Source organism: Trachinotus anak, unplaced genomic scaffold (genome assembly GCF_046630095.1).
Source record: "Trachinotus anak isolate AG129_WGS33_773 ecotype Australia unplaced genomic scaffold, CSIRO_AGI_Tana_v1 ptg000028l, whole genome shotgun sequence".
Taxonomy (NCBI): Eukaryota; Metazoa; Chordata; class Actinopteri; order Carangiformes; family Carangidae; genus Trachinotus; species Trachinotus anak.
In genome coordinates, this window is record NW_027273879.1 from 8056436 (window position 1) to 8070093 (window position 13658).

A 13658-nucleotide genomic window follows, 5' to 3' on the forward strand; every position below is an offset into this window, starting at 1 on the left:
GATCCCTTCACAGTGTAATACTATTATAGTTAATGCACTGATGTGTAACAGTATTTTAAATTGGCAGTTGGACTGTGCAGGGCTATTTTCAACATGATTGTGCTTCTTAGATAAATCTACAGCACACCAATTTATTTTTTGTATGTTAAAAGTAACTTGAAACTGCAGTTGTCATATAAACCCAGGGAAGTATTTCACCAGAAATTCAAAAACATTCAGAAATGTAATCAATGCAATGTGTAAAGTAGGATAAAATTGAAATACTTTAATTAAAATACAAATATTTCCAAACTACTTTCCACCACTGGTTCTCCAAAGTAAACTAATTAGATCTACATATTTAGGATGATTCAGATGAAACTGAAGAGGTGCTGAGAGCTCACATCCATAAATAAATAAGTAGTATTACAAGTACTGCAGAAGAAAGCAGAAGGTTTGAAATGTGACAAATCACATAAAACTTTACATCTCTGTATCATATTACAAACCATCTGAGAACCAAATACGTAAACATGCAATTTCACACACACCACACACACACACACACACACATACTCACATGCACGCTCTCACACACACATTTTACAGTTTAATCTATTTAATTGAACCTGACTTTGAATAACTAAATAAATGAGGAAATTCACAAGGGGCACTTGATCCCTTCTCAGCTAATGGATTGGAGATTCCTTTCCCATAGCGGCGTTTGGACAAACAAGACCCAGTAATCTCTGAATTGATGAGTTGACTCTCTGTCTGCATCAAATTTCTCCACTAAAGAGCTGTTGAACCCGTGATACAGTGTTGGTAGTTAGCCAGAGACTCAATTTGCAGACACAGTCAGAACCGTGGGCTCGCTCTGGTTTCACTATCAGCACTGTGTTATGCTATAGATGTGCAAGATAAATGTCCAGGAGAGATGCTGCATGTAAGATATAAGATAAATGTGAGGGATGACTCTACCTGGTTTGTCGAGTCATGTTTCCTGGCTTTGACGAGACATTTCCAAATTGTATAAATTACTTAAAATATCTTCAAAATATTCTCATCATACAGCACCTCATCTATGATTCATGTGAAAATATATTATTTAAACACTGTACACAACTATTTTTGAGGACACTCATCACTTACTTTGTCGGATATGATGCATGATATTGTGGTCCAGCCAAAAAGGATAGAACTCCATTTTGATTTAGGTGACAAATTTATTAAAGTCCTGTCATTTAATCAGGAATCATCATCATTTTCATTACCAGAAGGAATAAATAAGACATAAAACATTTTCCACATAAACAAACATATACATCAGACCCTGGGTGCTATAGCAGTTCTTCCTCTGGGTTTTTTTTTCAGTAGAACAAAACGAACGAGATACATCTGAGAACACACAAATGCATAGAAGTAATTGGACCCCTAGGTACCATTTAAGACAACATCTACATTTTTGCCTATTTCCCTGTTTAAGAATGTACAAAGTCCTCATATCTGGGTTCTTATTCATGTCCAAGAAGGGGTTTATATAAAAATAAAGTCTCCACAATGATAAACCATTATATATATATATATATCTATATATGTAGACATTTGGCAACAACCAGACATTTAAAGACTCTGAACGTTGAACTGAATTCTGCACCTGAACACACTGTAGAAAACAGATAGCAGTGGGAGGAGATGAGAATAAGAGAGGAAGTCTGTGAAAATCCAAATGATTGATATCTAAACTTTCTGAGTCTGTCTGTACATGGTTCTGAAAAAGCTTATAGTGGTTTCTGAAAACTGAAACATTTTTGACAGATTCCTTGCTTTACATACAGTTTTTCTAGTGAAGGACAACTGTGAGGCCAAGTGCTTTTAAGGAAGGGCGTTCTTCTCCCTCCTTCCGCCTTGATCACAGACACTGATCAACCTGTCAATCAGATACTGGTGAGATCCAAGCCAAGGATAGAAGTCTAGTCCTTTACACAATTGCTGTCCAGTCCCTAAAATCCAACAGAAGACACAGAAAACCAAAAAAGAAAAAAAAACGTCCAATTTCTTGTCGATGACCAATCAAAACTGCCCGTGGTCCACTTCATCTAGCCAGGAGGCAGGACTGGCAGGAAAGTCTGGATATCCACCGCTGCTGCCCGTGGAGAGGTCCGAGCTGGGGCCGTTGGCTGCCCCCATGGAGACCCTCACGGCAGGGTTGATCCCGGGCCCGCTGCCCTGGGTCATGATAGACAGGCCGGTGTCAGGGTAGACCAGGCTGGAGATGAGCGGCTGGTGTCTGGGTAGTGCCTGAAGTGACCCCGGCGACTGAGGAAGGCCATAGGGGCTGTTGGAGCGGATGTCGTGGAACTGGTCTTGAGACGGCAGGACGCTGTGCTCCAGGGGGAAGGAGCCGTGGTTGTTGCCCCCTTGGCGGCCCCCCATGACGGGAGAGGACTCACTCAGGCTGCTGTAGATGCCGTTAGTGTGGCCAAGGTCTGACATGGGTGGTTCATCTGGGCAACAAGGACAAGAAGTCATTTGTCATTTTCCACAATCAGTATGATTAATGTTTTTGCCACCACACCACTCATTAAAATATTTTGCATCAAAATCATTTCATTTCAATGGAATTTTTGCAAACAATGGATTTGCCTATGGGGGCAAGGTAAATCAGACTCAACTTAGCCGAACTTTGACTTGCAAATTTGCACCAATAACAAACTGTCTAGAGTGCAAAATGGAGGAAGTATCACTTATTAGTTGTGTCCACTTAAATTCTGTCTTTTACTTCATATAAGAAACATGGTTCTTACAAACTTCTGAGACAAGAAGTATATTCTGTGACGATATACTGCAGATTAAATTTTGCTGTGCCCCTTTCTGGTGTGACTGAGCCTTTAGAAATGAATTTCTTGAATATCATCACAACAGGAAGCTTAAAAATAACAAACTTAGTCATATAACAATGGATGGATGTAAAATCGATGCCAGAACAATTTAAACTTCTGTTAGAGCTGATCAAACATGATCAGAATTTAACCAATATCATTTGGAAAAAATGCAAAACATGTATTTTTAACCTCCCTAGTTAAAAAGCCATGGTCTCTGTCATTCCTGCCGTTAGCAAATGCATTCTCTCATCTGACAAACAAATTTAGTCCATCATCAAGTAATTTCTCATTGATATATAGCCCTATATCCCTTTTATTGCAGCAAACATTTTGACTTGTCCTAACAGAAAAACTACAATTGTAATGGAGTACAATATGGTTGTGTCCCATTAAGCTCCCCCAGTAAGCCATAACCATGAGGCAGCATGCACCTTAGAAGGCACTGGCACATCTAAATGGAATAGTGTATGATGCATGTTATTTATTACACCTGAGCTTTTAGGCCTTTTTTCATGGAAGACAGGCTGACATGTCACAGAAAGGAAAACATAGGTGTAAATAATAAAAATTAATGATGGCTGGATTCCATTTAGCTGCTTCAGTTTCAGGGTCCTGGTATCATGCTATCTGGCTCACTGTCACTCTGTCATAGCTTACTGGGACACTGGGATAAAGAGATGACCATGAATGTTATTACCTGTGGTTTCCTGCTATGACAAGTCAAAACGTTTGCTCTGAGAAATGCCTACTCTGTCCATCTCTACCTGTGAAGGACACCTCTGCGTCACTGTCCATGCCCTCCTCCTGGATGCTGTCCTTGTCGGATTTGGAACTTCCTCGTGACCGCTTCATGTTGCGGAAGTACTGGCCCCACCTCTGCCGACCCGCGTCTTTCTTCAGCCTTTTCTCTTTAGCTCGCCTGTTCTGAAACCAAACCTGGAAGGGAAAAAAATACAAGATTTCCTTATTTGGTGATGGCTTTGGTGACTTATTAGAAATACATTTGACTATTTAGAACAGTGTCTAAACTTTCCTTGAGAGAAACTAGGCCTGAGCATTAAATAAAAACAATTACTTTTGTTATGTTCAAAAACTATAGCCTCAATTTATTCATTATGTAAAATGAAACAAGCAAATGCTTTAAACACAATTTAATTTACATGAATTTGCGTAGTTTACATATCCCTCTCAGTCTTGAGGACCATAGATGACTATAGAAATACCCTACAGTGTTTTGTAGTCATCACACCTCATCATACACAATACAAAGTCCGCTACGTCGGTCCACTTTCCTTGATGCACATCTTATGCCTTTTAGCATTAAAACAAAATTAATTTTCAAGGACTGTCTGGACACCACTTCACGCCTTGATGAGCCCAAGTGGGGGACTAAAACTGTGACACTGAGCAGTAATCCTGAAACCAGCGTCCCCTGCACCAGATTTATCACGCATTTAATTAACTTCACGACAGCTACAAGTTGTCCTCACCCCGGGGAGCAGACAGGTTAGCGCCCCACTGACTTAAATTATTCAAATTCTTCTATCGCCACGTTTGATCGGATCTATAAATTTTTGCTTGTGCTTTAGAAAACATTGAACGCACGCGCAGTGTATGGTCTAAATTTAATCTAAAATCCCACTTCTCGTGAATGTTTATGACGTCTGATACAAAATGAATGAAGGCCCCATCTCTTATTCATTTTTATCTTATGTGCAAAAATTAATCCATTTCAGTCACAGGCACGAAAAGCAGTTTTACATTCTCCTTAATGATATTCCGCCCTGAGTGAAGCCCCCCGTCACCCCTTCCCTTTCACTGAATAATGAGGAGCATTTTAGTGGCTTCCGTCTCTACTTTTGTCCTTGCAAATAAAACAATATATATGACCACCACCTAGCAACCAGTGTGAGGCTTCTCAGGAGCAGACAATATGCAGGGGGCCCTCTTAGCATTGTTAACGAGCTTGCACTTAAACCGAGCTGATTCTCACGTGGACTTCATTTTACTCAATCTAGCCGTAAATCCCCCCCCAACACACACACACACACACACACACTTGAGCGTACAGTAGGCTTGTGCCAGTTCAGCCACAATTGTGACTTCATAATGAAGTCAGGACACTAATGGAATAGCCCTTAATGGATAATAATACACTTTACCTGCACAACCCGCATATCCAGGCCCGTCTCTGAGGACAGCTGCTCTCGAACATGGCGGGCAGGTTTGGGAGAGTTATTGTAAGCGTTCTTCAGCGTTTCCAGCTGTTTAGCAGTGATGGTTGTCCGTGGCCTTTTCGCAGTTGAGTCTGCTTCTGAAAAAATGCATGGACAACACACAATGTCAGCCAGTGCTGATAATATGTGGAGCTCAAACTCGTCCCTTTTTCTTTTTGTCAGGAATAAATAGAGAAAGTACACAGTAATAGTCTCATAGTGATTTTCACTGTACTATTTTACCTCTATGTGTGCTGATTCAATTTATTGTTGTCTCTAATACATCATAAGAAAATGGTTTATGATAATATAAATATATAGACAGATTTTTTATGTGTATGTGTTCTGGGTCAGTAACATAAAATCCTTTGATAGAAACACACATTCACAGCAACTGGTAGCATAAAACAGCCTCTATAATATACAACTTTCTAATTTAAAATAAATAGATAAATTCTCTTCTGCCTATAAACTGAAGTCTGGCATCATGTGCATAATTGCATCATGTCTGCGCATCTGTTGGCCAGCACAGCAAAATACAAAAACCATCATCCAAATGGACGCTGCCCAAGTAATTGCGCCCTCTCATTAGTAAAATAAACGTGTGTGTTTTTTGTGAAAACTTGCGTTAACTCGTTGCATAAATCAGCACTTGGTGTCTAGTAGTAAATTCAAACAAACAGATGGGGAGATAAAACTTGACCATGGCCAGTCTGTCCTGTGAGGAACAGAGGCTGCTGCTGGCTTTTTCAATAATGTGCTGTTGGTAGACTGTTGATATTAAACAGGCTATCTAATGAAAATGTGTTTGGGCATATAAACAGTGTTTGGCTAAAAACTGAAAAGCTATCAACTATTCCATGGCAGCACTATACTCAAATCAACTATATCTAATGCACACATCACGCCATGAATTGTGTATCTATAGCTATAATCATAGTCCGCTTATAAAAGCCCACTATTTTCTGCCAAGGGACAAAAAATGACCAAATTTTACTATAATACGCTACTATAATATGCTATTATACATTTTTGTTAATATTTTGATGTTTTTTCAAGAATCTGTGTTTTTTTGGAAACTGTATTCTAATTGAAATATTGTCCCTTTCAATTTCTATTGGAATCCAATTTATATTGTTTGTAGTCTTAAATAAGCAGATAGGCCTTTGGTTTGAAAAAACATCATAGATAGGATATTTATTGTTATTACACATCTGACTGGGAACTGTGTTTGAATCAAAGGCCTACTGTGCATGAAGACTCTCTTACTGCTGACTACGTAATACACATGGGTTCAGGGAGGTGACTATGCCTGAAACAAAACCAAAAAAAAAAAAAAAAATGCAAATGTAGCATTTCAAGAAAATATGCCTATTATTTTATTCTGTGCCATTTTTAATTTGAAAATATTCAAGGACTTTTATACTTGAACAGTTGCACCTACAACATAAATAAACATAGTAATATATTACTCACATAGAATACTGTAAATAATTAGGGGATACTGGACATAAGGACACAGATAAAGAGGCTGTTTGCACCCACTTGTTACCAAGCTTCCATCCTCTTACACACACACACACAATAATAAGGGTTATTGAAAACTGATTCCTTCAGGTGCAAAGTGCAAGTGTAAGCCTCTGGGCCTCCGCTGTTTGCTATCGATTGGGTTGCGGGCAGCGATGCAATTAGCACAGGTGGGTCAAAGTTTATGGGTGACCTCATTGTCACGTCAGACGTCACGGTGATTAAAAGCAGCTCGACAGACGACGCGTCATATAACCCGACGCAATCGAAACTTAAGCGTTTCATTTTCAGGCCGGTGACAGAGACGTGGATGCTCGCCGCGGCTCACCTCTCTGTTTGGCGGTCTCGTAGTCGGCCTTACAGACCAGCCTGCTGTCCTCCATCAGGTAGTACTCGTCACCTGTGGCCAGCTGCCTCTTGCAAACGATGCAGGCGAAGCAGTGCAGGTGGTAGACGAAGTCCTGCGCCCTCCTCACCACCTGTGTGGGCGGGATGCCCTGCTGACACGCTGCGCATTTGGTCCCGAATCTCCTTTTGGACAATGAGAAGGTCGCCATCAGTAACTTTTTTTTTTTTTTTTTTTAAAAAAAAGCTAAAATGTTATTGCCTTAATAAAATGAACGCTAAAATGCTGCAAACAGCCCGGAGGCGTTGACTCACTTGAAGAAGTCCTCTTTGCAGTAGACGCTGTCGCCTCTGCTGAAGCACTTGTCCGCCAGCTGAGCCTGGCAGTCGCTGCACTTCAGGCACTTGCTGTGCCAGTGGCGATCCAGCACTTTGAGGATGAAGCGGTCCACGATGTGTTGACTGCAGCCTGCGCACACTGGGATTTCTGCGGGAGACATGGCGGAATCACAGCAGCAGTTCAAGACACAGCTGTTTAATGCCCCGTGTGTGGCGCTCTTCAAATAGTTATCTGTTAAAGGCTACCCCTGTTTAATTACGCAAACCTCTCAATAAGGAGACATCTGGCTTTATGGCTAAAATTAAAGATCAACAGCGTGGATTTACCCCTGCAATTTTACACACATTTACTTTTCTTTGAGCATTTGGTTATTTATTTAGATTTTTATTCAACAGTCTATAAAATAACCCCCCCCCCCCCCCCCCCCCAAAATTTCCAATGACAGCTTGTGTTTAATAAAATAGCAATGCATGTCCCTCTCTACCTTCGTCGTCACTACACCATCATCATCACTCCTTTTGTTACACAACCCAACTTTCTCATGAACGAGATTAACACAGATATTTCTGTCTAAATGTGTAGACAAAGTTTTGTATAATGGTGCAAACGCAGCACCTTCCACCTTTTCGACACACAGCTTACTTTACTAGCCCTGTGCAGTATCAGGCCACCATGCCAGATGAACATATTTGCTTTACACAATGAAAAAAAAGGAGGAAACAAAAAAAAAAACAAACAATTTTTATATTCAACTTATAGCTTCATTTGATCGGGGCAAAAAGTGCAGGTGCAATGACCACAAGCTTGGAATATATAGGAATAAAAATAAATAACTATTTTATTGAATTTTACATTTTGCTTTATCGGGGGCAGTTGTCCTCTCTTACCTTAACCACTGCATTTAACTTGAAACCGCCGTTGTACTTAGGCCCATATATCTAATCAGAAGATGATTAAACAGTTCACATTTCAAAATTTAAGTTGAATAATTTGCTAAGGAAAACTGTTATAGAATTATTAGAAGCAAACACGGTGTTCAGCCATGATTTGAACAATATAAATGATATTTATACATTTATTCTGCAAAAAAAATCCGTAGGATTCTTTAAAAAAAAATAAATAAAAAAAATAAGAAAATCTAATGTTGAGAGGCGTGAGGCGAACAGCACCATCTTAGAATTAACTGCTCAGGACACAATACCTTATGTCTACAGTACACAGCTTTACAAAAATCCCCTCAAGGCAACAACATCTTAGACATTTCAGAATTAAAAAAAAACAAACAAACAAACACAAGCAAAGTAAGAATAAGCACAACTGAAATGCCAAGCAGGACGTTATCAAGCCGCTTTATTACTAATTAAAGGAAGCTCAACCACTTCATATTCCATCCGTGCAAGGAATCGCATTCCCATTGTTCTGCTGCGGACAATTCATGAAACATTAACGAACCATTTCTTCTGGCATCACCACGCAAGCCCTGCACAAGTGCGGCGGGAGCCACGTCAAGAACAGGTGGATCCAGGTCATCATTAATTCAACGCGGCTGTAAGGCTGGAGAGCTGCGGCCTCAAAGAGACAAGGTGTCCCAGCTATTTGCTCACCTCGCTGGGCCCAGTTTGGGACTAAGATTGTAGATGCCCGCAAATCTCAATCGAAATCTCTTGGATTTTTTTGGAGCGGGTTCCAACATCCTCCTCGTAATTGTTCGTAACAGGAGAATGCATTGGTAAACAGAAGGTGGAGGCATGATTATAGTGATCGTGAACACACAACCGTGACAATGTTACAGAAAGAAAAAAAGTCAAGTCATACATGTGGTTGCCTTTGAATCTTTATGTCAAAGGTTTATATCCGATTTAAACAAGCGTGAAAGCGGTTTTTTATTATTAAAACGCGGTTAAACCCGATTTATCATCCGACACAATGCGCTAAATATCGAAATATATCGAAATTCGATCGTTTTTTTTGTTTGTTTTTTTTTTTTTAGGTTGAATTAAAGTCTGATGCCTGAAAAGTGGCATTGCCGGGACCTGGAGCCAGGAACATGGCACATGTCCTGTGTCTCAGCTGCTGTAAGACTGATCCGTGTAACAGGACAATATCCCAAAAACTCAACACAACTCCACAGCTGTAGCCCCCACGATCCAGTGCTGGGCCTTTATATACCATTTAGAACCAAACTCTTATTGCGCATAGCGGAAAGATGATTAGTCCAACAGCCAACACTTAAAGGCCTATTTCACAGTCCATTATGTAGGCTATGATCTCACGCTACAGCCTAGACAAACAGTTATGTTGTACATAAACAGTTCCGAAAAACGAATAAATAGTGTAATCGTAACACCTGGTCTTTGGCCGTTACCTTTCCGCAGCTCGTCACTGTGCGACAGCAGAGCGAGGAGCATGTCCGCGGGGCCCTGTGCCTCTCCCGGGGAGCGGCGCTCAGCGGCTCCGTCCATGGCTCATGGCTCCCGCTGGCGTCCGGAGCGCGACTGTCCGTGGGCTGTCCGCGCCCGCGCGCCGTGACAGGTGACGGCCTCAGGTCTCCGAGTTGCCACGGCACGAGCCGCACGAGCGCGCGCGCGGGGGGGGGAGGGGGGGTGGGGTGGGGGGCGCTACCCGTTACCCGGGTGACGGGAGAGGGGGGTGTGGATCAACATCACCTACCGAGCACCTTACCCGGAAGAGGAAGGAACAGGAGGTGGTGGGGGGGAGGTAGGTGGGTGGGTGGGTGGGGGGGTTACGCGTTACTTTATTGTGGCCTTTTACTTTTCTAACAAGGAGACGTCAAGGAAAGGTCGAAAACTGTTTACTTCCTTCAAAGCTGAATTCGAATCATCCCCTTTTCTCCAGCTCTGAACCGACTTCCTCCTATAATAGTTCATTCCCACCACATGAACTGAACAATGTGATGGCCATTACTTTGGTGGCTGACCCCCCTGTATGTAAAAGGGAAAGAAAAAAGCTATCCACATTTTTGTACGAGAGATATACACACACAACGTGTTGCTTTTAAAAATGAGTGTAGCAAATATTATAGGAACAGTTTGTGTGTTGCTTTACCTTGAGGGGTGTACAACTGTCTCGAGTTAGAAGCTCAACAAACCATGCGTCCATCTGCATGACTTTATCAGGCAGAAGTTAAAGGTCCCCCGTGTGGAAAAGAGACTGATGGCAACAACAAAAGCTAGATCTACAGCCTCAAAACATCCAGAAAACTGGACTCCATGATGTTGTCGGATTATTATGTAAATCGACCAAAAGCGGTTTCTCAGGAGGATTCGCGATGGCAAATCCATTTTTAATTCAGATATCAGTGCTGCCATGTGTGAAGGAAAGACTGGGCCCAAAGGAAATACCAGGGTGTTGATTAGATCCTTGTCTTGGGCTGTTGCTTCAATCAGTGTGTTTATTCAGTGTGCATAGCAATGGCCCTTTAATTCTTTTTCTATATAACTGCTCTAATTTAAAAGTATTTTCACACTTGTAGAAGCTAAAAATATAGTTATAATAGTTTTCTTCTTCTTCTTCTTCTTCTTCTTATTATTATTATCATTATTAATATTAGCCTATTATTTGAGGCAGTTATAGTAGTACGAACAACAGAAATGCGTTTAATATATTTAATATAGTGTTCCTATAGGCTTTGTATCTGATCATGAATGGGTGATTTTGAATATCTTATACACACACACACACACACACACACACACACACACACACACGCATCTCTTGTGTGTTGAGTGCCCAAAGACAAGTGTTTATTTAGGGGAGAGATTGGCTGTTCAATAACATGTTGATCGGGCCAACACCCCAATGAATTTTATTGACACTGATCTTTGGCACAAAAGAGCGCCTGGGGAAATCACGAGTAGTGCCACAGCCACCGGGGCTGCTGATGAATCTAAAATCAATGTCCTATTTGCCTGTATTTCAGCAGTATATGAAAGGCGTTTTGGAGAGAGGTGTGGGGTTCATGGGTGCCCCTCTTACTTTTCAGCTTTGTAATAATTTTTATGTCATATTGATCGCTTACTTTTGAGGGGGTGAGGCCCCGGGTAATGCGACAACAAAGCGATAAAAAGGCCGTCAGGGTAATGGTCAGTTCGAGAAAGTCACAGGGATGATCAAATAATTTTTTTGTTTGAGTTTTTTTTTTTTTTTTTCAACTTTTTCCAAATTTTTAATTTGGTTCAAATCAATTGGGTGAACCAATCCAATCTTGCTTCATTTAAAATAAGATAAAAAGAAATAAATTGTGTATATGTAGCTTTGTGTTAAGCCTTAGACGCAATGAATGCCGACGTACCAAAATGCTTATTTCCAGAAACAGGCCAAACAAACCCTAAATTAAACATGCAATTCCCCACCTCTCTTTGGATGACACTAAATATTTACGCAAATCAATAATCAATAAGCTCAGAGTGGGAGCGCTATTTCACTCCAACCTCCGGTGTCCCACCTGTCAGGGCAGGAATGTGACACCTGTTGAGCATCAGCCCTACGCGGACTGCGGGTGGGAGCAGCTCCGCGCCTGCTGGCAGTCTGCCGTGCGGCCGCGGACGGGTCCGGGGCTCTCCCTCTCTCCACATCCCCGCACCCTGCTCCCCGCACTGCCGTGACAGCCGCGGGCGGCGGTGTGAAATGACAGCAAAAGCGCATAACATCTGTTGGTGTGACTCCTCCAACAATGAAGGCTCATTACAGATTCATAACGTCTCCCACACGCAGCGCCAGAGAAGCGCCTCTGAAACAACAATATGGAGGGGTTTTCCTGCCACTTTTAAATCTGCGCCCTTTAATGCGTAATTGGGCCGCAACTTATCCAACATCGGACCGTATGCTGAAGTCCCGTGTGGTTGGTTTTCACAATAAAATACAAACAGTTTTCAACGTCCGTTATCCTCTATTTCACGCTTAATTGTGACCCATTCACGGACCCCAGGACATCAATTAAAGCCCAGTGCTCTCGGTATTTCATAGACGCTCTTTCCCAGAAAAAAAACAAATTGTAAAACACAGTAAAATTAGTCAAACTGGGTTCTTACCTTGGCCTGAACTGTACCGAGAGAAATTTCCGGTGTTTTGACAACTTGACCCCGGGTGTTCGAGCAGCATTTTTGGAGATGTTTCGATGTTCCAGCTGAGGGAAACGGCGCCGAAACAGGCGCGCCTCTGATTTAGTAACAGTAAAAAAAAAAATAAAAAAAATAAAAAACCTAAAAAGCTACTGAGTTTGGATGGATTCAAACTCGCACTCTCCTGGCGATTTATCCTCTCGGGAAAGAGTTGAGCTCTGTTGGATGGTAGCTTGACTTCTGGAAAAGCGTAAAAGGCACCTTCGTTTCGTCGACCTTTCTCCTGTCGTCAAGCGCCCGGACAGAGCAGAAACTTTGAATATTCATCAAGCTGCTCTTTGAGTCCGCGTTGATAAGCTCTGGATGAGGTGGGGACGAGGGGCGGCAGCGGAAAAGTGTCTGACCATCAGCGGCGTCAGCTGACCTGGACTGTGTGACTGTGAGCCCGGCGACTTCACCTCAACTAAAAGTAACCGGCGGCGGGCGCAGCGCTGCCTCTGTCCAGGGTGCTGAAAGGGGGAGTTTCTCTAAATAGGTTGGAGGCGTGTGTGTGCGTGTGTATGTGTGTGTGTGTGGGAGCAGCACACACACTCCACCCCCCCCCCTATCTATGTTGTGGTACACGTGTCTGTCTTTCAGGGCGCACAATGGGTCCGTCGGGCCTTGCTCGGGTCATTGTTGTCATGCGTTTCCATCGCTGCGTCCCTCTTTTGTCCGGGTGAACACAGACCGCATCGCATTAATGATACAAGTGGAGGAAGCGTGCGTGCCGTTACGTTAACTTATGTGGTGTTACGGTTAGGTTTGACCAAAAAAAAAAAAAAAAAAAAAGAAAGGGGGGAGGCAAGGTGCATCCTAATAGGTCACATCCTATGAAAGGCGTTTAAATAAAAATGTTTGTGTGGAAAAAATAGTGATAAAGTTTTTTTTCTTTTTTTTTCTTTTTTAATCAGCTGATTTTTTTCAGCACCTAGGTTGAGATAGGCCACTATTAAGGGTAGGCAATTACTATGGATAATCGTAATGTATAATGAATGTATACATTCTCACAATTATTATCATCCTATAGGGTAGTTCATTAGCAACATCCTCTTTTTTTTTTTCTTAAAAGATATTTTTCGTTAATTTAATAGTTACGTATTCCTGTCAAATCTGTTCAAGCGCGCTTGCGCAGAGCCGGGCCGGCCTGCATTTGGCCGAGTGCCATGCCTCATGCTTTTGATACAGTGCCAATTTCCACCACAAGGCACATAACTACTCTGGCGTAGTCCTACAGCTTTGATTC

The 13658-nt window shown here is 41.9% G+C and overlaps 1 protein-coding gene across 3 annotated transcripts; it reads right to left on the reverse strand.

The window, feature by feature from the left end:
- Window positions 1–1294: 1294 nt before the first annotated feature.
- On the reverse strand, window positions 1295–12838 carry lhx3 (LIM homeobox 3). 3 transcript variants are annotated; one of them, XM_071466661.1, is made up of 6 exons: window positions 12344–12838; window positions 7268–7439; window positions 6936–7138; window positions 5027–5178; window positions 3629–3800; window positions 1295–2486 (listed from the first exon to the last, which is right to left on the reverse strand). In XM_071466661.1, the coding sequence occupies exons 1-6, from the start codon at window positions 12411–12413 to the stop codon at window positions 2053–2055; spliced, it is 1203 nt and encodes a 400-aa protein (XP_071322762.1). In that variant the 5' UTR covers window positions 12414–12838; the 3' UTR covers window positions 1295–2052. The 3 variants fall into 3 exon arrangements, with proteins under 3 accessions (XP_071322762.1, XP_071322760.1, XP_071322761.1); XM_071466659.1 differs by lacking the exon at window positions 12344–12838 and adding an exon at window positions 9658–9826; XM_071466660.1 differs by lacking the exon at window positions 12344–12838 and adding an exon at window positions 9658–9812 and having other exon boundaries at window positions 1920–2486; window positions 6936–7135.
- Window positions 12839–13658: the final 820 nt, after the last annotated feature.